The sequence below is a fragment of the Pygoscelis adeliae genome, unplaced genomic scaffold (genome assembly GCF_000699105.1).
Source record: "Pygoscelis adeliae isolate BGI_AS28 unplaced genomic scaffold, ASM69910v1 Scaffold113, whole genome shotgun sequence".
Lineage (NCBI taxonomy): Eukaryota > Metazoa > Chordata > Aves > Sphenisciformes > Spheniscidae > Pygoscelis > Pygoscelis adeliae.
The window spans coordinates 13809239-13835524 of NW_008825108.1; the positions used below are offsets into that span (position 1 = coordinate 13809239).

Consider the following 26286-nt stretch of genomic DNA (forward strand, 5'->3'; position numbering starts at 1 on the left):
TGCAGAACCTGCAATTAGAGCAAAAATACAGCACTTCTTATATCAAGTAGTTAGAGTTGCCCTGGCAGTCAGAGACTAGAGATAACCCCTAGTGTAATTTTACAGAATGAAGCTGAAGTTTAAAATTAAACTATAATAAATAATTTAAATCGTAGTTGTGAACAATTCTGCAAGTCTTCCCTTCCTACACTATAGATGAAAACAAGACATGTTTCTGCATAAATTGAGGAATGAAGAGCTGCTTCTTGTAATTTTAATAAAAAATACAGCGTTTGAAGTTACACTTATAAACATCAAAACATAAGTGTACATCCATTGGACCGATTTTTTCCTAGGTAACTGTGTAAAGGTTTCAAAAATAGTTTGTCACTTTACAGCATTTTTGAAAAGAACATCCTTTCAAGGGAATATATGTCAACAAGTACAGGTAGGAAGAATACAATTGTGGAGACCACAGCGAATGAGATATAGCCACCTGAGCTACTACGAAGGAGCGCAGGCCTTGGGTTCAAATCTCCAACGAGATCTCCTCTTTCCCCGCGAAAAGCAGATTTATGTATTATGGCATACACAATGCAGAGGATCTAAAAGCGTATTTTTGTCCTTAGTACGGGCCCTCTTTGAAGGGTTCTGATAGATCTTGATTGGCAGCATCGTACTGAGCAATGAAATGTTTGAGTTCTTCAATGCATCGCTCACCTATTTCATGCAAGTTCTGCCTCAGGGCAAACTGAATGGACTTCTCTAATGATGGATCTTTATCAATTAGCATCTTCACTACCATGCCAAAGGTTTCACAGTCTTGTCTGTAGACCTAGAAACAACACATTTTAGAAAACGATTAAATGCAAGACTCTCTGCATTAGCACACCGACAGCCCTCATTTTGAGTTAGGTGCTACTGCAGATCCAAACCAAGCAAAGAATACTGGATTTAACGCAAATTTCAACTCTAAGACATGTTTGCCTTTTCCTCTCTTCTGACCTGCGCTAATACAAACGTAACTAGTTCAGAACTATCTGGATACAAGAAATAACTCTTATTGGAAGAAAATGCCTTAAAAAGAGAGATTAAGTTCCTCTTGCAGCAATATGTAATAAATAATGGCAGAGCAAAGTGCAAATGCTAAACCAGATTTTCATTGCAAATATATGTAAAATTAATTTAACTGTGGCATGTCTAACAATCTCAATCTTTATACAAAGCAACAATCACTTAGTCTGTAATCTTTCCTAATACATGCAAGTTACGTTTAAATAATTTCACCAAATTATGTTTGTTCGTTGGATATCTGTTTCTCGTAGAAGTCCTTGACAAATACGACTTTCATCAGTTTAACTGCATTGGCGATTCAACCACTACAGGCAAGAAAAATCTTGGCAGCGGTTTACATGAACCCGTCTGATCTTGTACTGCAGGGAATGAAGAGCTTGCAAGTCAGTCATGTACCACAGTTGAGGAGAAGTAATTTCTCATTATCACTGCAACTGTTTTTCAAACAAACATCTGACTATGCTCTTAGGCGGTTTTCAAAGTGAGTCAGCTGCCTTTCCATTCCCCCCCCCCCAAATTCCAGCTGAAGTTATTAATCTAAACACCCACCAAAAAAGGAACTTGTCAAATCCTTCCAACTGCCAGATGCAGTTCATTTTCACACCTCTTTGGCCGATTTCCGTTTAGAAAATACACTGGCTTTTTGAATGAAGATAAGTCAGTTTTTTATCTCTGTACATTTTTTAGGAGAAAAAAAGCTAAAATGTTGATATTCCTCAAAGTATGATTATCTCTTAGTATTGTGTCCTTGTGTTAGAACTTGTTTTTTACAGAGCTGTGTGACCTTTTCCTCCCACATCTATCTATATTGTGGACACAAATGATACAACTGTATATAAGCAATTCCCCTTTAGTAAAAAAGAAAGAAAAGACCAAACAAAAAACCCCCCACAACCAACCACCACCACACTGTTTTATTCATAAGGACCAGTCCAAGGGCGGCTCAAGCATATTCGTGTCAGAGGAGCAGGGGGAAGAAAAAAAACCAAAACACATTCTGCACACAAATTAAACTATTCACAGAAACACAATAATTTAACATGATACCTTTAATAAAGACAGTTCTCAAATGTTTGATAGTATATTCTATAATAAGAGTAATTTTAATAATATAATTATAATATTATACTATAATAATTAAAATGAGACCCACTTTTCAAACACTGGTTGGCAAATAAAAGAAAACTTTTTGGAAGAAAACTCATTTTCAACAGAGATTAAGAAGTCAAAAAGAAGAGTGCAGCCCAAAACAAACCAGAGCTAAACATCTTAAGTGTGGAAATGGTGCGCACAGGGAATTTTTTCTGAGGGGGGGGTTGTTTCCTGCTTTCTATGTTTAGTTCTTTGGTAGTAAAGTATCAGCAAGAAACACAGACTCTCAGAGTTCGTGTTCCACAGCAAGTGAAACACGGTACTTGCTAAGAGAACTTCAAACAGAGCAAATCTGGGTTTCTTTTTCTTCTGACTCTTTCCAAGGAAAAAGCTCAGGAAGAATTGCTGTATCTGATTAGCCATGTGACAGACAGATGGTATTTCACTTTAGATAACTCGTGCCTTTCAAGTACTTGCAGCATGCTTGCTAGCACCTTCACAGAATGATTTCTGAAAGGTTTTTTTCTCCCCACAGCTATTAAGTTTTGGGGGAAATAGTTCAAAACTTTTTTTTTTCCCTTATTGCATGTCTATTTGTCCTATTTTATCACCTTTGAAGTGGTCAGACCAAGGACGTGTGAATGATCTTCCACAGGTAAATGAACCTGGTAACCGTCAGTCTTCAGAGGACGCTGTGCAACACCAGCACAAGTGAAACCCTGACACTAATAGAGAACACAGACACATCGCCCCATCTTCTACACGGGAAGGCACCCAAAGCTACAACTGAAGGAAACGCTCTACTTTTAATTGGTCTTCAAATTAATAGCAAATAGTGCTATCTGCTATTTCTCTCACACACCACAAAGAGCTAACCCAGATGAAATTCTCTGACCCTTAGCATATAAATATTAGCTCAGTCTAAGCACACCATGCTTCAAAACTTTCACAAAAGACGATTTTGAGGAGAAACAAGAGAGCCATCGTTGCCGCTGCGTCTGGAGTCAGAAGTCACTTTGCTGTCACAACAATCTGGAAATTAAACACCTTCATACAGGAGATGAACGTTTTCAATACTTTCTGACAAAAGACTTTTAAAAAAAATAGAATTGACCTAAAATAGGGGAAGAGGGCGAAGGTGGAGCAGGAAGGCAGTTCTAACAACAGCAAACAAAGGAAACAGCTCAGCCTCTCTAACAACAATTGAGCAATTTTCCCTCAACAAGCTTTCTACCCCAGCTGCTAATTCCGATCCTCCTGGCGCAATCTGCCTCCTTCTCAGTTGTGCTGATAAACCTATTTGTATAGCTGGGACGTAAATTGCATCACTGAGATGATCCCTTTTAAAATTACTTCCCCCCCCAATTACTGTGATTCAGTGATTCAATTCTGAAACCAGATGCATCAGCACAACTGAAAGAACTGTGAGCCACAGTCGTGAAGTGGAAATAACTTCACAAACCAGTTTATATCTGAAGCCAGTGCACGACTAACAACCCTCAGAGAGACCTTACTATGCTTTGCTGAAGGGAGTAGAGGCTATCAATTACAAGAATATCAATTACCGCTTAATCAACCCTTTGAAAAAATTGTGAAAGCACTCAAAGCTCTTGAAAAAGAGGATGGTGGTGTGGCATATTAAAAGCCATCTTCTCCACAGAAGAGAAGGAGGATATTTCTGGAAAATAAGCTGAGAATGGGCTGCTTAAGGAAGAAGGAAAACTGCAGAAAAGACTCCAAACAAGCAAAAAAGCTCTCTGTTGGGAGAAAAATACTGGAAGAACTTGTGACTCAACAAGGTTTGAAAATATCCCTATCTTTAAAATTCCAGCTGATACTGATTTTGAGCTCAGACTATGGAAAGCTCATCTGTAAACATCTGGAACTAAAACCTGAAAATGATTCCATGTGTGAGGAAAGAAGAAATAACATTTTTATATTGAAAAACAAGAAAGGGAACGATACCGAAGACATGATTATTTTGTCTGATATATACGTCAGGTAATCCTGAAAACAGCTAAAGCCATGGGGTGATCATTTACCAAGGCCGTAGCATACTTTTATTCTCTGACCTAAGATACAGCACCAGCATAATGGAAAGAACATGTAACACTTTAGTAAGCAGATGAAGGAGAAGCAGAAACAGCTGTTCTATTCCCAAATATATGAATATATTTACATTTATTTTATAAACATGCACACAAAATATATGTATATAGTCTTGATTTTCCTACAAATGAGAAGTATATAAGCTGAATTCAGGTTCTCTTTGAAGAGTTTTCCAAGATCAGCACATCTGGCATCTGTGAGGTCAGAGGATCACAAATATGCCTACTTTTATATTAGTTTCATGGCATTTTAGCTCTTTTTATTCTTGCACGAGAATAGCATAGAAGCTCTGGCTGAGATCAACTCTTCACTGTGCTAGTCTCTGTATAAACACTTAGGCTTTGTCTAGATGTAAATCTAAAGGTGTGATGCACCTGCAACATGTTTGTGAACACTCCTCATGTATTTGAGAAAACTAAACCAAAGTTTGCACTGTTAGACCTGTTTAAGTACAGCTAAAAGACATTTACTTCCAGATCTAGCTAGAGCAATGGAGATGTTAGTCCCCCAGGTCGGAGGTGATCACCAGTTGGAGGTGATCACCAGGAAGACTTCTGTAAGCCCTAGAACTCACCAGGTAGAACGAAACTTTTGAGAACTCCCTCATCTGTGTCTGTGCAAAGTTTTCACAGTTAACCTCAAAGTGCCATCCATCAGTGAATTAAATTACAATGTATGACACTGACATGGAAGCGATGAAGGATACCGCGCATTCTCTTCTTCCAGCTCAGCTTTGGGACATTAACCTCTGGTGGGGAAGAAGAGGGGCAGAAGCAAGCAGATGAGGACTGCTCATTTCTTAGACTGCTATATCCTTCCTGCAATGATGCTCTAAAAATGGCCTTGGCTTAAACCAAAGAAAACACATTGAATGGCTCAGCTGATGGGTGGAAAACACCGTCACCAAAACTTGGTTGTACATCTGAACTCTGGGTGTGGATGAAATTATACCTAGCTAGGGAATACCTAGTATCTACTACTCACTGACAGACTCAGGATCATTTCCTTTCCGTGCCTAGCACAGCCCCATGTTCTCCTCCAAAACCATTCCAGAGCTGCCTGTGTATTTTGCGCAACAGAGCTGTTGGACAACATAAAGAGTAATGAGAAAAAAACCTAGAACTTAAGATGTCCTCCCCTGCAAGTGACTACAGTCTGCAGAAGAGTCAGAAACTTTGTCGTCTTGGTCTCAAAGTCTTGCATACCTGGCCAAAAAGCTGCTTCATTTCGACAGCAAGAGTAGACACAATATTCAAAGGGGATGAGGCCAGGAAAAACAGAGACGTTAAAATGGAGATATTTGCAACGCTTATTTCAACCCATGCACCAAGTTTCCTCAGCTTAGCTCTACAGTCCGCAAAGAAAGGCTTTTTAACGGCTCAGGGTGATTTAGAACAGCTAAAACTACAGCTTCTGCTTTAAGCAGCCTTTGAAGAAGAGGGAAACAAGAGAGAAGTTCCCTGGTAATTGGAAAGACCCTTAGGAAGACTGGTCCCACCAGGCTGTTAGCCTCTGTATCTCCCATGTACCCAGCTGGTAGAAAGTACAACTGAGTAGCAAATGGGAGATGCAAATTTCTCCTCTCTGTCTCAGAAAGGACTCAACTGAATCTTCTCATTTCTGGGAGAATTGTTCTAATGAATGTGCTTTATTTTATACAAAGGCAGACAACATTAACTATCTTCTCCAGCTATGGTTTTCAATGAGTATGACTCGCACTTTTTTTGAATGCTCTTGGCTTTATGCACACGTAAAAGCCTCTTGAATAGGACTCAAGAGGCTTGGGCATGCAAAGCTCGAGCAGCTTTATGCAAGAGATGGGCAAATTCATTTCAATGCAGAAGGTGGTACTTCTGCTCACAAACACAAGCAGGCCCACCAGGCATGAGGAGGACCACATCCACTAAGTGGATGTGATGATTTAGCACGTTAAATTGATGCCCATGATTTAATCTGTAATTTCCAATCCCTTGCTCTTTTTCATCAGTCTTTCCCGCATTTTTGAGTATTCTTATCATTCCATACATTTACGGATTCATCTCTCTCTCCTCCACCAGCATTCCTTCTTCACAGCAACACGACGCAACTCGAGGCTCTCTGAGCAGCTCTGCACCCTGTGTATACAGCCCACCACCAGTGCTTGTGAGTCAGTGCCCAGAGATGCCTGTTCTCAGCTCCCCATCCAGAAGGCCAAAGCTCCTCAAGGCTCAGTTCACACGGGGGAAGGAGTTAGGGTTGTGGCTCAGAAACCACGTTAAACAGCCCGCAACCCTTAGATACTAACTCACCCTTGAGAAGATCCAACATGCCCAGCAATCACAATCTTGTATCTGTGATTCATGCAAGTATTCATTTAATGTATTATCTTTCAGAAGAGAGAAACTTTTCAGTTACTAAGGACACATTTCCCACAAGTATCAAATACCCCATGCAAGGAGGAAAGAAGCAACATGCTCACTGCTAGTTGTTTGATTTCTGACAAAGGTAGAGCTTGAACTCGCAGAGCACAAGTATAGCACAAGTTTGAAAGCCGTACCACATCCCCTCCAGACGCCCCATTAACGAAAGAGCAAACTGCCTGAAATCTCTCTTGCTTCAATGACGCCCCAGGGCTCCTCTACACCAGACAGAGGTAGCAGCTTTTGTTCCCCCAGCTAAACCAGGATAGCTAGGCTGGTATAGCCCTCTGGTGGTATAAGCCAGCTTCTTTCTTCCCCTCCTCAGCAGACCTAAAATAAGTCTGACAAAGCACTCTTCTGTTAACGCAGCCAGATCTGTGCCAGGTTTTCTGGCATGGGTAGACAGACTATGTGGTATAATTTTTCTTGTACTCCTAAGAGCTATGCTAAAAGATTTTGTAACGTAGACCTAGCTCTAAGCCGGTTGCATATGCAGAAAGATTTTGCATGATAATTGTGCATGTAAACTCTAGCAAATTGGGAAACTACTATACATTGAATGACTTCAGTACTGCTGGTATCAAAGTATTTTCCTTGCCAAAGACATCTTTTAAAAGGAATTATTACCTCTCCCCAAATAACTTCTTTTTAATTTATTTACATACTATCTTGGATTTTTCTCAACCATGCAAATTAGACTTTATTAACCTACCCGAAATTTACTCTCCTCAAGTACAATAAGCTAATCCTCTACTGAAAGAGTATAGAGAAATTTTCATTACTGCAGTGGCAATGTAATTGTACTGTTATGTTTATGAGTACAATATATAAATTTATAGCTCCACAGTGCAAAGAATGCTCAGAACTGTCATTAAACCACTTGCAGACAATTCCCATGATCAAGACATCTAAAATTGGTTTTCAACCAAGATGAACTATTTTTTATGGTTACAAAAAGCTAAATTGACGTACAACAAATTTAATACTTGGTTACAATAGTCGTATACAATTTTTAATTATAAAATATCAACAAGTCTACTCTATTCCTTTCTTAAAAATGCACTAACAATTTTGCCTTGAGTCTATGTAATAATTTCAGTACCCATTAATCAATGTGTTTATAGACCAATTAGATATTCATTGAAATGCAAATTGGGGGAAACAAGTTATTTAGTCTACTATGTAATAATGAACAATTTCATGTTAATTTGCTACTTACTGAAGATATGCAAAATATTAAAGTTATTTGCACTTAAATGCAATTCTGCCTCCCTTTCCATTGAAAGTTTCAAGCGCCTGCTTTAATAGATTTAATCAGCTTTCAGAATGTAAGCCCACCATTTTTGGCATCTAAATACCTGACTGAAAGGTCTGCTGGAAGTCCCTCTTGTGGAATAGATGCTGATACAGCCATCATTTTAAAAGAAGCGTGAATTCCGATTTGAACTCTGCTTTGCCCTCAAGGGCCGGGACTGGCAACGTGGGGGGTGGCACATGAGCTCAGTGCAGCGGGGAAGGGCTCTGGGAGCCACAGCACCTTGGAGGAGGACCCTGGGAGAGGCAGCTGCGGCCACCCGGCTCTGACCTCCCCAGGAGCCCGGTCACTGCTCCCCACACAGGGCTCCTTGGTACGAGGCCATGGTGTTTCTGTTCAGCTGATCCACGGCATCTTGCTTCTAGGACACAGCATCTCCTGCCTGCCTTGTTATTTATTCATTTGATTAAACTACTTTGAAAGAGGAAGATGCAGTCTAAAACAATGCCACTGCAAGGCTTCCCATTTCATTTTAAAGTAGAATTCTAGTATGAAAAGAGATGAAAAGTGCTCTGTAAAATTGCGGGGTGCGTGTCTATGTCTACAGTAACAAACACTCTGCTGAGTTTACACATACATTTTAAGGCTGAAAGGAACTGAAGAGTTGGCTTGGGTTTTGAGACACAACTCTGGTCTTTTCCATGCTGTGTAATACACTGGGAAGAAAACATGCAGGCCAAATTATTTACTTGCATGAAACCATTATCTCCAGTTTAAGCTCAAGACATTATCTGGATACTCCTTTGCTTCATACCATGCCCCTGGTGACACCCCTGCAATTACAGTGAAGTCATGGGGTTTGCACAGGGTGGAGTCTGTTGCAGCTCAGGAGAAGCCCATGACTGGCTCAGGTGTGCAATGACTGCAGCCTCATCTTCCTATGACTTTTGCTGTGCAGGACTCTGCCTCTCAGCAAGAATACATCTAATCATCATCTCTGTAGAGGAGTGCCATCCCTCCTCAACTCCTTCCTTCTTCCCTTCGCCATCCAAACAAAAAATTACAGTCTTGTGCATTTCCTTAATGCTTACAAAGCAATCTAAAGATGGAACATACAGCTTTTGTCTGAGTCTGTTGAGAAGAGACAAAAATAATAAAAATAAATAAAATAAAAAGACAAGTCCTCAACAACTGTAGTGTTTACAGCTCCAGTTATACAAGAAAGACAAATCTGTAAAGCAAGGCTATGTAGTTCTAAACAACCATAGCAAAAGCCAACCAGGTTGGTACTGTTTAGAAATCTATTCATATGAGCTATTGAACTGTCTCAGCTCTTTTAAATCAAAGTGAACAGGGAAAGCATCACATACAAAGTATTCAGCACAGTGCAACATAAACCTTAAACTGCTATGACTTGTACTGCCTGGCAATTAAATTAGTATCTGGAAAGTTCAGCAACAGAGTTTTCATTTATGAAAACTTACATTTTCCAAATAGTTCCCCATTGCTTTAAAATTACCACAAACAAGTTTTCAGTAAGAAGCAAGACGTTTACTTAAAACATATCGCTAGGAAATCCATGTATTTACTTTAATAATTTTTAGTACTACAGTGGAGGACTTTAAGTGAATGTTTAAATGAATAAGAATTGATACACAACAAAAATGTACATGACGATACACTTCATTTAATGCTACATTTTGGCAAGAGCAAGTGATTTTACTTCTTCAAGAAATGTCTTGCTCAGTCAAGCAGAAGTAGCTCCCATGTGGGAGAGCAAGGACTATTATGTTACATGGTTTTACTGGAGATAATTCTTTACTAAACCAATCAGACCACATAATAACAGCATTCTAACACCAACTACAGGCCCTTGGAGACCAGTTTGTGTGTGGCCTAGATTTCATAGGCTTCTTTACAACAGATGTGTTGGATGAGGGTAGTGTTACTTCATATATTAACTTGTGTGTTCCTTAGGTAAAACAGCAGTATTGGTTTAAGTTCAACCTCTTAACATATTCTTCTTATAGAAAGCGTGTGCCTTCTGCAAGCACATGATAAATCTGCATTCAAATAATCCATAGCAATTACAATTCATCAGTTTTTAAACCTCACTAGAAGTATTGATAATCTCTTAAAGACATATCAATGACACCTTTTCAGCTCGCGTGTAAGACAACCCAGCTACATGTTTAAGAAATGTCCAGCTACTAACAACTGTGCAGCTAAGTCAAAAAAATGTCTGAAAGAGCAACAATTTATATATCTATTAGTTTGCCTTTGTTCTATAATGATCTTCAAGTCTAGAAACTGCATTTTCATCAGACCATAAATGAAAACAAAATCTTAAAATCTCTCCTCTCTGACAGATGCTAAAAAAATCCCATTACTTGAAATGTACCAGTTCAGGATTAAACAGGAAATAATCAGCTTTATGCCAAAGGAAGGACCTCGCCCTGCAACTTCTTATTTATAAAATACTGAATTGATGGAAAGCTATTTCCTAAATCTGCTCCATGGTAAACTTATTGCTCTATCCAAAACAGGAAGGGTGAAGTTTATCTACAAAATACTCTGTCTGTGTTAATTCTCTTGTTAAAAATGCTTTAATAGCTTTCAGTTATGTCCACTGACCATAAAGGAAAGCGATATTCGTTTAAGCTTCATCAGAATGGGCTGTATATTAATGGCAACAAATACACGACAAACCAGTCTTCCTTGTCATAAAACCACACAAATATTCTTGTACGGAAAGTACAGTAGTTTAAAATCCACATATATGGGCTGTGTGGCAGTCAAGATCAGCAATGGTGCATGAGCTTTTACCAAAAAATGACTTGTGGTGATTTAGTTTTCCCTCAACAAAAGTCTTCACACTTCCAATTTCAACAAATATCCTCAGCCACAAATATTCTCAGATTCAACATTCTGCATTAAGAGGGCTCATTTTTATTAATGGACAAGACAGAATTTTATCCTGGAGGTGTGGATCACCTATATTTTCTTCAGTGACACAATGTAAACAAGCAGCAAGAGAAGAAAACAAAAACAAAAATCTTCCTTTTCCAATTAAGAGCAACTCCCAGTAGATCAGTTGCACGATTAACTGGCAGCAGCATTGTTATTGTAAACTCAAAGCTAGCGGATCAATGAGTTTAAGAACCAGCCCTTAAATGAGAAGGCTTTCTCACCATCACTGCCTAAAGAGCAACTTTTTTTTTTCTTTTCTTCTTTAATGGTTAAAAAAAATGCTAAAGTACGTTTGGATATGCATGCCAAAGGCTAGGTTTTTTAATCACATGTGCAGCATAAAGAAAATACTACACAAAATAAGGAAGGTACTGTATGTAATGGACAACTTTTCAGAAAAGAAAAGCAACAGCTGCAAGAAGAAAAACAATTACTTAGATTACCAACATTTTATTACTTAGTTTATGTTAAACCTTAAGGTTTCTGAAAGTTTAGAATTACTTCGCACATTATATTAGCCTCACAAATCAGTTTTATTAGTGCCTCAACAATGGATCTAATTTTTTTCATGTCCAAGCCATGGTCCTGTCTTTACCCTCTGAACAGTCACTCTCATCATTTACTTTACGTACTCATTTCAAATATAAAATCAAATAAAGGAAAAAGTAAATTAAGGCCATGTTTTTGAAGACTTCTGTAATCTTTCCTTAGTTTGTGGATGGATATCTTTTTCCATATGCAGCTGTGACGGCTGAAGAGAGTATTCCCCCTTCCCAGCTGTCACCAACCCCATGCTAGAAACCACCACCACACTTGTTTGTGTGAGCCAGCAATATATAGGACTACTCCTAAAATTCATTTTTAGGCAAAATTACCCTGGTTAGGTCACATGCTAGCATATCAGTTGGGCTGTGGGGGGGAATCACCTATTCTGGGTGAGAAGGTGACAAGCAGCTGTAGATGACATCTAAAGAGGACATTTACCTACAGCCTTACTAGTGTGTCCAGTCTCTTTGAGCTGATCTGGGACCACTCACACAACTGCTACCTAACCCAGACAGACAAAGCATAGAGGATCTGTGTTTAAATGCCGGCGTATCTCACCATTTATCTTCAGTCAAATACAAAATATATAAAGAAACAGAACATAAAGCTAGCATAATGGCTGGGGGTGGAACAGGTCAGAAAAGCAGTATGATGAAGCCTCATTTCTCATTGCAAATATATTCATTCCTTCTGTATTTTTAGCATTCAGCACCCAAACACTCTCTCCTTCTGAACTGTTCCCACAATCCTAGCTCTTTCCACTTCAATTTGGAAGCAGAAATCTGATCCAAAAATTGGTAAAAATAGAAAGCGTGACTCTCCCCAAAGAGAAAGCCACAAGGAGTAGAGATTGTCTTTTATGGTTAGTAAATCATACGTCTTAGGGCAGTGATTATCAGTTGTGGTTCCAAGGGAATGTAGTAGGAGTTCTGCATTTACTCAGTGGATACACCACTGACTGTATCCCACAGTACTTGGAATTAGTTATTTGGTAAGTTTGGGTTACAGCTCGTAAGTCACATTGAAGAATCACAGCAATTAGCTGGTTCAAAAAAGCTTGGGAATCACTTGATTTTTAAATTGTGAACTGTTTTTTCATGTGAAAAACAAGCCTATTTTGTATTTAAAAAGATCTTTTGAAACGAAGAACATTGGCTTTCTATTTCCTCGTTACAAGCCTTTACTAATGAGACAGTTAAGCAACGCTGCAGCATTTCAGCACAAGAACTGTTACCTATCAAACTCATTAAAGGAATGTCTGCCCTGTTCAACCCAGTGTCACTGAACATTTTCCAGAAGTTGTCTGATGGGGTGAACTGACAGAGGACAGATTTGGAACAAACTTGGCAAGATACGTGAACACACTCATGACTTTTTGAAGTGTTCGCTTGTTTTCAGATTCTGGCATCCACTGAAAAGATTTGATTCTTTTCGAGTCTAGCTTCAGTCAATCCTTATAAAAAGTATTATGGCCAATAGAAGAAAACTGGGATCATCAAATACTGTTTTATGTTGGGTTTTTTTGAGGCAGAGTTTTTGAGCGCTTTAGCTCTGTATTCTTCAGATAGCTTAGAGCAGCTCTCTGTGATCCCTGACATCTATATATTGTGAAAACAGCATGATGCAATAAATTCACAAAGTCAAAAACTAAGAGGTATTTCCAGTACTCAAGAGACAAAACTTGCACAGGGATACTAGAGCTCTAGACTCAGTCCTCTGGGATTTACTTCATGAAATATCTTCTGCACTCTAACTGTAAAACAGGGAGCCTGATTATGGTACCAGTATTTGTTTTACTAGTAACAACAGTAAGGCATCATGTAAATTAAAAAGTCAATGAAAAAAATTATAGCTAGAACAAATTAGTGGCTGCCCAGCAACTCTGTCAACTTCCTGCAGGTTAAAGATTTGTTGAGTATCACCAGCAGCATTATGAATTGTGGTCACTTCAGAGATGCAGCAAGTTCTGCCTCTGGCCAACACTCCAATGCGTAGAACTTCACCCTGGCAAATCACACACACAACTAAAGGTATGGGGGAGTTGACCCTTCAGCTAAACACTTCATAAAATTTCAAATTATCACCAACACCTTGATGATTTGAAGATATCCTCAATTAGGAAATTGGTTAATATCTGCAAGCATACTTACTTTGCCATATTAAACTTATCTTTAGAGATACCTAGGCTATTGCTTGAATAGTCTAAAATAATTCACTTTAGGGCAGACACCAAAACAAATAATTTCAAGTCAAACAGCTAAAATCTGGAGAAAGAGTAAGCTAATAAGGAGGTAATACAAAAGAAGATCTAAACTAGATAATGAAACTGGAAACCACAGAACTATATATGAAAGTATTTATTAAATAAAATGTACTGTTACAATATAAATAAACTGTTTTATGCTGCATCTCTAAGCAGAATAATGGCCGTTGCTGATAAAGTCTACTGATGCTGGATTGATACGGTGTGTTTTGGATAAGAACAGCATGGAAAGAGAGCAGTGAAGTCTCTTTTGATAAGCAGAACTAAACAGTTTACTGCCTAAGATAAAAATAGGTTGCTAAAGGTCAAACACTTTAATGCAATAGCCAAAAGAAACAGCACCATGCCATTTACCTTTTAACCTTCACTTCATACAAGATTACCATGTGCTCTCAAAGATACAGAATAGACAGGGGTTATTCGTACAAACATATCCTGAAAAATAAGGCATTCTTCCCTTCATGCGGCCTTCCAGAACTCTTTTTTTTTTTTTTTTTTTTTGACAAAACAGAGCATGCTAATAAAGATCTGGCTGAACTACACTGTCTGGAAACATAATTAAATGGGGAAAAAAGATTTTATTTAGAATAGAGCAAGCCAAATTAAATTAAAAAAACACAATGAAAATTAATGACATTTTCTCATTTCATTTAGAAATTCCAATGGGCTTTTTGTTTTTAAAAATCACGTAAGGGTATAAACATTGCAAACTTTCTATTTTCAAATCAGCGGGTAAGACATTTTGCTATTTCAAGGATTAGTATCCACAAAGAACAGATTTACATGCTAAACAAATGCTTATTTCATTTATTTATTTATTTAAGAGTACCATGGACTGTGTAGAATGAGAACAGTTAACTGTTTCATTTAAAAAAAAAAAAAAGGAAAAAAGAAAAAAGTTGCCTTCTACCGGGTAAGTCAGTAGGCTACACTCTTAATGAAGACAATACAACTAACACTTCCCATTTGTTGGCTGCAATGCACTGAAACCAGATCTTAGAACTACTGCTTAGCTTTAATATGATCCATTGGCTCACTTCATCTTACCTCAACTTAGTATTAACCTCTCTTTCACTTGTTCACCTCTTCTCTTTGTTTCTGTAGCTCTCCATTGCTCAGCAAACTATACCGTGGACAAAGCCAAATAACTCTTCCTGCTCCAAAGACCCTGCAGTTGGCCAACACATACATAATAAAGGAACCACTACTACCGCTGGCTACCTTCACTTCTGCCACCAGGATTTTATCCGAGTCCTCCCTGTTCCCTTGGCAAGTCTTCACTCTAGCTCTCTTATAACCTAGCTCTCTGAAAAATCAGAAATTCATTGAAAAATATTTCACATCAATTGAATTATCTGAGCATCTTTGTATTACCTTGTGACATAAACACATTTACATTTCACGCGTGTCTATCAAACATGAAAACATAAACAAAAGGTATGTTTCATAACTAAATGGAAACATTATTTAAAGAACAGAAACAAACACTGCCCACTGTATACATTACGTACATACGCACACGTGTTCTTTCAGAGCTTTAATATAATATATAATACAGCAATTTAAGGAATACAGTAAAAAGCTACTTGCTTACCAGCTACACATACATGCTGAGCAATTCACATTGAAATGAATTGAAAGCATACCAATGAAAGTTTGTATCTTTATATACATAAAACCTTACCTGACACTGGACATCGAATAGTCATTCTCAGTTAACATGTTAAATGACCTTTCCTCTTAAAATCTTAGTTGATCCACAACGGACAAAAACAAGCTCAGCACTTTATCCCTAACAGACCTCTGCAAATCTTAATATAAGTCTTCAGCAATATGCAGTAATATTTTTCAAGAATACTTAATCTTACTGTGCTGAAACACTTAGTCAAACAGCAACAGACTGAAGAGATACTGAAGCCTGGAGATAAAGAAATAAGACATGAGCCATGTTACTATAAAGGCACTAGCCTTTCAAAAATAACCAGTATCACTTTTAACAAAAGGGTTAAAAGTCATCGAATCCTGCTTTTCCTAACAGAGGAAGGATCATTTTTATGATAAATGTCATGATTCAAAAAAGTGAACAAACTGGTCCGTACGCAGAGTAAAGAAAGAGGCTTGTGTTGCAAAGCAGAGGTTACATTCTCAGAAGTCCCCAACGTATAGCACAGGTCTAAGACAAGCAAGGAGTTACCCTACATTTTCACTGCACTGTCAGAAACACATACCTGCAAAAATTACGTTTCTCCCATCAGTAAAAAATGTATTTGGATCAATATAAGTGAACAAGGAACGAACTACCTTTACACTAGAGGAGATACATCTCTTCAGAATCACTGCTCTGGCTGCTTACCATGACATGAGTAACATCTACACAAATCAAAAGGCTCCAGAGCCAGCTCATTATAATGATACATGCTTCTCTTGGTAGCAAAAAGCCCACCCTGCTTAAAATAGAAAGGAACACTCCTAAAACAGAGTTTCTTTGGTAACTTATCTGAGTCACGAGCGACCACTTAATTACTTTAAACTCAAGTTTTTCTGGACTACCCGCAATTCCCCAAATACTGGCTGACAAATGATGTAGAAAATTCACACACCAAGAACACATACTGTATTTAACTAATTTTTTAAAAGTCTGTCTTATCAAATCACATATGAATTCGTAATTTTAGATTAATCACATCTGGATTAGGTATGTTAATGACTCAATACTACAATCATTTTACTGTATATTTACTAGTGTACAGATGATAACGGTCACATTTGGAATGCAGATGTAATTCTTGATTGAAAAGGAGACTGCAAGAATAACAAGACCAATAATTTTGTTGTATGTATTATGAAACATTTCATTGTGTCATTAAAAGCACAAATCACTTATACATAGGCTCAAGAAACCAATAGCCCAAATCAAATCAAGGGTGAGTCAGAGAGCTTTATAGAGCTCAGAGTTAAACATTTAGGTACTCTGTTACTACAAAATCAAAGGAGAAAAAAAAAAACAACATTAATTGACCTCAGTGAAACAGGAAACAGACTCTCAGAGTTTATCTTTGCTTCTGATTTTAGCGAAAACATAGTTGCAAGAAAACATCCTTCAATAGCAATGTAAGAAAAAGGAAAATTGTACAGTGAGCTGTAGTTATGCCTAATAGTAAATTTGAGAAAAACTTAAAAAAGTATTTAAAAATTAATCAGGACATTTTTGGGTTATGGCTAGACCTGCGCTTGGGTAAGCGGATTAAGTTTCATTAAAAACAATATTCATATTGTTTTTATTTTTAGTTGATAAGAAATACAGTAAAGTGAACCAAAGGGACAAGAGAACAATCAGCAGTGACTGACATGTTTATCAAATTCTTCAGTAAGCAATTTCAGGTACTCGATGCAGAAACGTTGCATTTCCTGCCTTACGATTGTAGCTTCCTGCAGATGCCTCAAGGGCATCCAGAGGGGAAGACACCAAGCTGGAAGCACCTGACTGCTCCCCACTTGTTTCTGGCACCAGAAATAGCAGTAAGTTTTCTTGCATGATGTAGCGTCTCCACCCTCCAGCCAGGGAGAAACTCCACTGCATTTGCCCATAGGCTTCAGAGCTTCTGTGGAATTAATTCCCATCTCCACCCATGTTCCTCTTGTTCCCCATCTCTGTCTTTTCCCCACCCTCTTGGCTGTAGTTCCTGATCTTGGCACAAATCATCTTTTTTCAACTGCAAGTCTAGTCCCACCCTCGCCCATTGCTTCCCACACTCCCAATTCCCAACCCTACCTCTCTCCTGCCACCACAAATCCTTTCATCTCCTCCAGATTTCCTCCACCCTCCAATTCAGAGGTCATCTCATCCCTCAGCTAGCCATAGTTCCACTCCGCCTCTTCCTCAGAAACTCTCGCATCCTTTTGCCCCTGCCTTCTGGATCCTCTCCTGCATCCAGTCCTCCTTGCACCTTCTTTTTGGCATGGTCCACCTCTCCATAGACGACAGGAAGACTCCTAACTTGAGATTCACATGCCTTCCTACACTGGTTTCTCTCCTTTCAACTGTGTCAAAAAAAACCCTGAACTTTTGTTGGGGGTGGAGAGGTGCACCAGTCATTGCCAAGAGCTGGTGAAGGTACGGTCTCCATCCCCCTTGCTGGGAGAGCTATGGGCAAGACTGCCCCACCAGCAGAAGTAATCTAATTACAGGCTTCAAGGGGGCTGCATCCAGCTCACAGGTTCCACCAAACGAACAGAGACATCTTTATCTTAAACCGTAACAGAGTCTTTGTTACAACTTCCCTTTCAGTGGCAGGTAGCAGGCGCGTTCAAAAGGGCATTCAGCTTTACTTCACAGTCAGCTGTGCCTTGGTGTGGGAACATTTCTCTATAATTGCACACTTCCAGTTCTTCATCACATTAGCTGACAGGCAATACATAAACCAGTCAGAAATCTTTTGATCTTCATTTTCCTAAAAGCACGAATACTTTAATGAACTGTAAGAGGTTAGAGTTTTAATTTAAAAGGGACCATTTAGTTCACAAAACTGAGCTATCTCACTACCAGAAATACTGGTTATTGTGACTGCTCTTTCCTCTCAAGATCTGCTCAAGAACTTCAGGGGCTGGAGCGGCTGGGTACCAGCTTGATTCGCAACTAGATCAAAGTTCGGCTCCAACAAGCCAGCTGGAAGAAGCTGTTACAAGGGTCTCTACTGATGCGCTAGTGCTCCAAAATGAGTAAATTCTCCAAAATATGTAGAACCAAGGCTACTGAAGTTAGAAGATGGTGAGATGTCCTAAAGGAAGAAGAGAGTTCTAGGCACGGCAGCTTTAGACAGAAATTAAACAGGAATATTTTTCAAAGTTTTATCTTCCCTATGACAAAAAGAAACAGTTACTATGCAAATGCCAAACTACCAAAAGACTATTGCTTTCTATAGCTTTCTGCCTGATTATTAAATAACTTTGAGTTATATTATAACTTCAAGATACTAAATGTTCAGAGATGGTAGTGGCTCGACACACAACACAGCATGGGTACTCACTTGTGGCAGCAGGCACATTTAAGGAACCACACTGTGAGTAAGAGAACTGGACACAGAAATATCTGCAAACTTTTCATTCTTCTTCCTGATCTGATGCATAGCCAGGGCCCACAAAGACTGCCGTGCCAGCGCAGGGGACAGTACTGCACAGGGATGTAATTTCTGAAACTATGGTTGCCACCAAACTCTTCGTAACATGCAGCTGAGGTCTGCAATGGTCCAAGTTATTTTTTTGTTTTGTTTCATCTTTGAAAACAACTGCAGCACTTGCTTAAGGGGACCTTCTGATGTCTGATGAGATGCCATCGTATTATGGTCCTTCTCCACTGAACTCATAGTTTCTGCTACTGCCTATTTTCATAAAGCTTGTAACAACTATAATCATCTTGGTTTATGCCTAAACTGAATTTAGTTGAAACCTGACAATAGAGTCAAGAGATACACAGCACAGATACTCTGCGATTGCATAAGCTAGTTTCTCCAGGAAGCCAAGTTAAAAAAAAAAAAAAAAAGTAATAAACTGGGCAAATTTCCAGCTGAAGATGATCGCCGAAAAGCTTGTGTCAGCATACCCTAATCTATTCTGATTTTGTGTTTAAAAATGCTTATGTGGAGATTTTTTTTTATTTAGGTAGCAGGTGACCAAAAAAGTTAATATATAAATTATCTACTATACTAAGGTGGTGAACTGCTTGTGGGGAGTAATTATGGTCAAGTAAGTACACACAGTACCCACGTAAGTACAACATTTCATGTTGTAATGAAACCAAGTATTTAAGCTATCTGGGGGGCAGGAGAGGGGGAAAGATTGCTAGCAAGCCAATTAGACCATGGAGAAACAGTATCAAATCCATCTATTAAAGGTTATTAGTGTCATTCAGAGCAACACTTGAAGTTCAATAGTTCAGAAAATTAACATATAAACAGTCCTTCTCAAGAAGCATGAGAAGCTAAAGAACCATGAGCAATATTACCCACTTGATTTTGTCAGTATTCAACTTCTGTGATTTTATAAGCCAAGTTGACTCTATTAGCCTTTCAAAGTCAAAGGACCAAGCTAAAACAGGCACACTATAACCTTTGTCCTGTGGGAAATCTTGGCCCTTGTTTTTCTGCCATATTTTGTGAAGCATGCCGTTAAAAGTTGTGATATCCATACTAGTGTTATGTCCAGACAATCACTGAGGACTGAAAGTCACAACGTCAGTGCAAGTAAGAGTCAAACAAAACAGGAAGGTAATCCTTGTGGGTTGGTGATAAATGATGATGTGCATTAGTCATTTAAACCCCAAGATAAAAGTATAATGTTTTTATAAGCTTAACTTACAGAAGCAGCACATGCATAAGCAACTTACGCAACAAAAGATTTTTTCCCATATCATTTAGGAAACTAAGTTCCCAATTCTGATGCCTTTTGGAATTATCTTTCTAAAAAAAAAAAAACCCAACACACAACAAAAAAACCAACAACATGAAAAAGAACTATACGATTACCTTATATTTTAAAGGTCAGGGCAAATAAATACTTTCTATGCCAAACTTTTAAGATACAAACCCACATAAATACTATATGCACTCAAAATAATTTGAACAAAAACCATAGAACAGTCCTCTAAATTGCAGCTTTTTCATTTTAAATAATTTGTTTGCTTTCCAAGTGCCATCCAATTAATGGCTATCAAATCACTAATGTTCACAGAAAAGAACAAGCTATTAAAAAACAGTGTGGCCTACCCATCTTTAAAACATATTGAGTTTAACCTACCCAGTGAAACAACTGCCGGAAGAATGAAGACATCAGGCTAAGCACTGAGATAAAGAATATAAAAAGAAATAGAGACTTAAGAACCAGGTGACAAATGCAACCTGTCACCAAAGTGTCTTTGGTCACAGATGATCCTATATTTATACACGAATCAGTGTTGTATACAAATCAGATTACAAATGGATTAGAGGATTAAACTACATGCACCAGCAAAACGGTCATCTACAAAACAAGTTCCTGTTACATTAAGATCAGCCCTGCGGTCTGTAAAAGACACATGAAAAAACATAAAACTGTAGATTCACACACTGCAGCAGATTTTCCCTACCTATAGGTTTTCTGTGCGATACTCTTCTGTCGCTGTCTACTCCAACCTCCTGAGGCCTGAAAGCTGTTGTCAGTGCTGGAGAAAGGGAAACCAGCTTTCATGCCAAATATCAAGTCCCTCCTGTCACCTGCCTTCCTGCCACTACATTTCATTTGCCATTTACCAAGGGTTTTTGCATGTTCGCTCAGTTACCACCTTCTCATCATCACATACGGTTTTATGAAACCTTTCCGTTATGACACTGTTCTCTGTTTGCCCTACATACGTCCTGTTTTAAGCACCACTTGGATTCCTGTTTCATCTCCAAGTCTTTCAGAAGATCAATGCTCAGACTGTATCGGGAATACTGGTAGAGCTGATGTGAAACCAATGTTGGGGGCGGGAATAGATGCTATACAGTAGTTCTTTGAGCTAGGGCTATTTCTGAGGCAATCTGAATTTCTGGATCTAATTATTAGGTATATGGGACTGATCCTATTCTCATTCTGTTTCAATCCAGGAAGCAACAGGTTTCCCCAGCAGCAATGCTGAAATATTCCTCCAAAATTCTAAAGATGCCCTGTTCAAGTGACACTAGGTTATAAGAAAGAAAAATACTAAAACATTGAAACTTTAAGCCTCAGTGCACTGAGCCAACTAAGAGAGAATTTTATCTTCCACTCTTAAAACAGTTCAAAACCAAAATCAAACACCACTGCTAAAACCACCTCTCAAGTCCACCGATGCCCTTCTGTTAAAGCAAGAATAAGCTGGAGACAAAGTTGGAGAGGAGGCTCTCTCTATCCTCTAAATTAAAGTTATTAAAAACAGCAACAACAAAACCCCACCAACGACAAAAAAAAAACCAAACCACGCACACACAAAAACAATAACCCTCACCCCCACAGAAACTACTGCCTTTATCAAGGCTCAGACTATTCATCATTTCTGGTTTTGTCCATCAGCTTTCTCAGGAGGCTCGCCAGTGTCAGTTCTGCTTATCCTTCCAAGCATCTTAACTTCTGACAGTTTTTTCAGTAGGCAATTTCTCATAATTAGTTCCTAATTATGTATCAAGGCCCACACATTTTTAGAGAGTTTCTTCTCTTCCTAACGCCTTTTCCAATCCTGTTTACACTCATCATCTCTTGAAACTACTCTTTCTTCTTCCTAGTCTACTCAGTATTAGTTTCCAAGTCTTCTTTCACCCTGTTGTTAAGTTCTTCTGGTTTCTCATGACAGAACAAGAAATCTTAAATCAAGCAATCACTGCTAGCTGTTGACTGAAAAAATACTATTTGATGGACAACTCCTTAGATTTTCACTTTATCTGAGCAAGAAGTGACTTGTCTTTCAGATTTGAACAGCTGGGCACTGAGTGAAACAGACAGAACCTTCTTTCACATTTTCTTTGGTTTTAACTAAGTCCAGCAATTTTATCAAGTACCTAACTACTAAGAGTCTCTCATTTAAGTCTTCCAGAGATCTGCCATGAATTTATAACATCAGTAAACAATCCCCTTTAAGACTATCTGTAAGCAAACAGTCCTCTTTGAGATCTTGGAACCTGCAGTCCTGCTTGGTCGCATAAATGAAGTGCCACGACATCAAAAACTGTATCGATGACTAGATTTGTCAACGGGTCGAGTCCCCAGCATTCACCAACTTCAAAATAATGTGCTTAGCACAGGCCAAAAACTGTTGCATTAAAAAAAAAACCCACAAGGCAAAATAAACTGTCACACACAAAATCCTCCATAGATAGATAGTGATAGAAAGCTAAAGGTGAATTCTATCTAATGTATTTGAGTCTCTCTAAGAATGAAAATACTCTACTGTTACTGTATACATGCGTACATTTATGGTGTTAAGTTCTCTTAAAAGTGTCACTCTATGAGTGTTGTATATTAAATAACGCTCACTTTTTATCAGCTTTCCAATGTAAAAAGCTACTGGCAAAAAGCTGAAACATGGGAATACATTTCCTTATTAAACTATACCTTCAGGTGCTGAAGTGAAATGAGTGAGTTGCACTGATTTTGCATATGCAGCAGTTTGTAATTACGAACACTGCAGTACATACCAAATAACCCATTAACATCCACGAAAAGGGAAGAGAACACAGCTAAAAAAAATGGAAAGTGAAGGACCGCAACTTGTAAAGCGTGGTGACCGAAACACAAGAAAAGGAAAGCAGTTAAATTTTTCACATCCTTTTAAAAGTATCCTGCTTCAAATCAATGTATTTGTAAGGAGAATCAATGATACTATGAGAATACTGACCAAAAGCTTTTATGTTCTCCATCTTGCAGTCCCAATAAACATGAAAATGCGGATTTCTAACAAACAGCTCCGATTTTGAAAACTGAAAGATCGCAGCACAAAAAGGACTTAAGGCAAGTGTGAACTATAAAGATACAAATAAGCATAACAACTTAATTGATTTGATTTTGCAATGGTAAAAGTTAAGGAGGTCTAGAATAAATATTAAGATAGTAGAAAAATCAGCAAGTCAGAATTAATATGGAAGAAAAAGTGCCTAAGAATGTGTAAAAAGTAATAAATTACTTGTCTTGTATATAAGGAGAGGGGTACTGATACAAGGAAACTAATAAACCGCAAAAGGATGAAATAAGATCATAGGCAGATGATATCATTAACTAAAGGAATCCTCATCAATTTTTCTGAGAAGCCTAAGGCAAAATACCAAAACCCGAGACAAATGTTTTCTTGATTAGGAAAAAATAAACACACTTAATTACATCTTACATTTAAATAAAATAAACAGAAGCTCAGAGGAGGCATGATACTTACTATGCTACCAACCAAATTAGAATGATGATGATGAGTTCATCATTAAGGCCTTGCTACTGCGTATTAAGTACACAAGGTTTGAAGGACAACAGAAAAGCTAGGAGAGAACCAAAATCTACAGCTTCCCCATCTTTTACACTCATCTGGCCTGTTACTCTTGTCTGGTCTACTCCCGTCAGAAACAAAGCATGTCTGACCTCATCCATAATCAGAAATAATCCTTTAATGTGTTCTCTAGCTACTGTTCCAGTTCCCTCAGCTTCACTTAACTCACATTTTAATTAGGGGATTTTTTTCTAACCTAGATAATTTTGCCCGAAATGAGCAACAGCACAAGCAGACCAACAAGCTAATGTAAGGAAACGGTACCCTGTTTCCCTGGCTCAGCTGAAGTCAAAAGAAAAGATACATCCAAGGCCAGCTTTGACAGCCGCCTCCTTCATTCCTTCCTAGATTCCCACTAGTCCAATTTATTCATTTATTTATTTTACTACAACTGCTAAAACCTAAATGTTTAATCTAACATATCCAGAACTTATAAAGCTCCTCTGATATACTTACAATGGTTTCTCATTAGCTTATTCCTAGCCAAGATGTGGAAGCTACCTCATATTTACATCCTCTTTCACCTTTACACCGTTTAAGCACTGTAAAACAGTTTTGTTTGAAGCAAAACAAAACTAGCAACGGACACGGGAGAGGGTGGGGAGGAAGGCATGCAGTATACTTCCATCCATTACAGAAATTGTAACTATTTTGTCATGACAGAAATGCCTGTATATTTTCTTTATGGTCTGATATTAAAACCAAAACTTTCTTAACTAAATCCTCGCAATGTGGTTTCACTTTGTGAGCTGTCAGTCTTCTCTCAGAGCAGCACCACCAGAGAACAGAGTCCCATTAAAAAGTGTTAAATACACACAAAGACAATTCAGTTACTGCTATATAGATCTTACCAGAACAAGAGATCTGACAAAGCAGGAGAACAAGAAACAGTTCTTTTGAAACTACACACACTACAACTGCTAAAACCTAAATGGTTTTCTTACTTAACTGCAACTTCTAGGCCGGAGATTTACATAATTTACCTAAAAATGAAAAGCGGTTAGACAGCAGATCTGGAAAAAGAATCTGGACAGCCTGTTGACCCAGCCACACACCCATTTTTCCTTCTTTCTATGCATCATATCTATGAAGTTTCAAATGCAAGCTTTAGAAAAATGTGTGATTTTCAGCGTCTTCCAGCAAGAAGGCTGTCCAATAAGGGTAACAGTTTGTTGATACTATTGAGGGCTGTTAACAAGTAATATTAATTTAGAAAGTCAAGTAAACAAACAATTAATCCAAATGTTTGAACACTTAAAAATATTTTTCTGCTGAACATTTAAAAATATTGTAGAACTGAGAGCATCCAGTCAGCCAGTAATTCCATTAGAAAAAAAGCATTCATGAATGCATTAATTCCTATGCTTCCTTCTTAAATGCCAGAGCTCTGTGCTAATAGACAAATTGAGGTCTGAGTGTCAAATCTCATTCAGAAACTTAAAGGTTTGATTTTTTGCCAAAATCAAGGAAAGTACTTGGCTCATTTGGCAAAATTTGTCTTCAGAAAAATAATAGATTTTCAGAGGTAACCCATGTCACTTCAACTTGCATATGCAACATTTAAGAAACTGGACACATAATAATGGACTAATTAATACAGCATTGCAGACTTGATGTCTAGACAAGATAAGACATTTCAAGAAACCCTGCTACTCATGCTCATAAAGGAACAACAAAGAGATAGCCTTTTGTGTAACACCAACGCTTAATTGCTCCAACTGTGAATTTAACACCAGGGACATATTTGTCATCACTTCCAAAAAAAACCCCACACTTCAGCACATTATGTGCTAAAAGCATAAGCTGATCCTTAACTATACAAAAACAGAAACTAAACAAATCCAAAACAATACTTTAATGTATATTGCATGTTATTAAATGCAAAAATATAAAAAGAGTGTATGAAATTGTTACACCAGCCAGCTATGAATATTCATTGACCTTGACATGCCAATGCAAAATTCTCTGCTACACTATTCTCAAGTACCCAGACCAATTTTTTTAAACACCTAATAAATGCGCTTCTACCCCACCATGCTCAGACAACATATAACATCAAATTTCAAAATTATAATTGTGGAGGAAAGAGGGAAAGGCATGTTAAAAGGCATAAGGAAACACTTAGCTCAAAAAAAAAAACCAAACACCACCACAAAAACCCACAACCAGAAAGCTAATTACCTCACTATTTTTGCTTTTAAGAACTCTCCAAAGTTTCTGGTTGCTTACAAATAGAACATCAAAAGCTACATCATGGATCTAGACCCTACTTCATGGAACATATTAAAACATGAGACACACATTAATGCTGCAGGATTTTCATTCAGCGCAAAGAGGTACAAAGATGGAAAAGAAGATGCACCAGAATGGAATCATAGAATCATAGAATCATTAAGGTTGGAAAAGACCTCTAAGATCATCGAGTCCAACCGTCAACCCAACACCACCATGCCCACTAAACCATGTCCCTAAGCACCTCATCTACACGTCTTTTAAATACTTCCAGGGATGGTGATTCAACCACTTCCCTGGGCAGCCTCTTCCAATGTTTAACCACTCTTTCAGTAAAGAAATTTTTCCT

The 26286-nt window shown here is 38.1% G+C and overlaps 1 protein-coding gene across 5 annotated transcripts in view; it reads right to left on the minus strand.

The window, feature by feature from the left end:
- Positions 1–223: 223 nt before the first annotated feature.
- The window catches only part of PPHLN1 (periphilin 1), a 69439-nt gene continuing 43376 nt past the window's right edge, over positions 224–26286 (minus strand). For all 5 annotated transcript variants that reach the window (XM_009327610.1, XM_009327609.1, XM_009327608.1 and 2 more), the window contains one exon: positions 224–814. In XM_009327610.1, coding sequence (XP_009325885.1) covers positions 605–814 — 210 coding nt within the window. In that variant the 3' untranslated portion in view covers positions 224–604. The remainder of the gene's footprint in view (positions 815–26286) is intronic.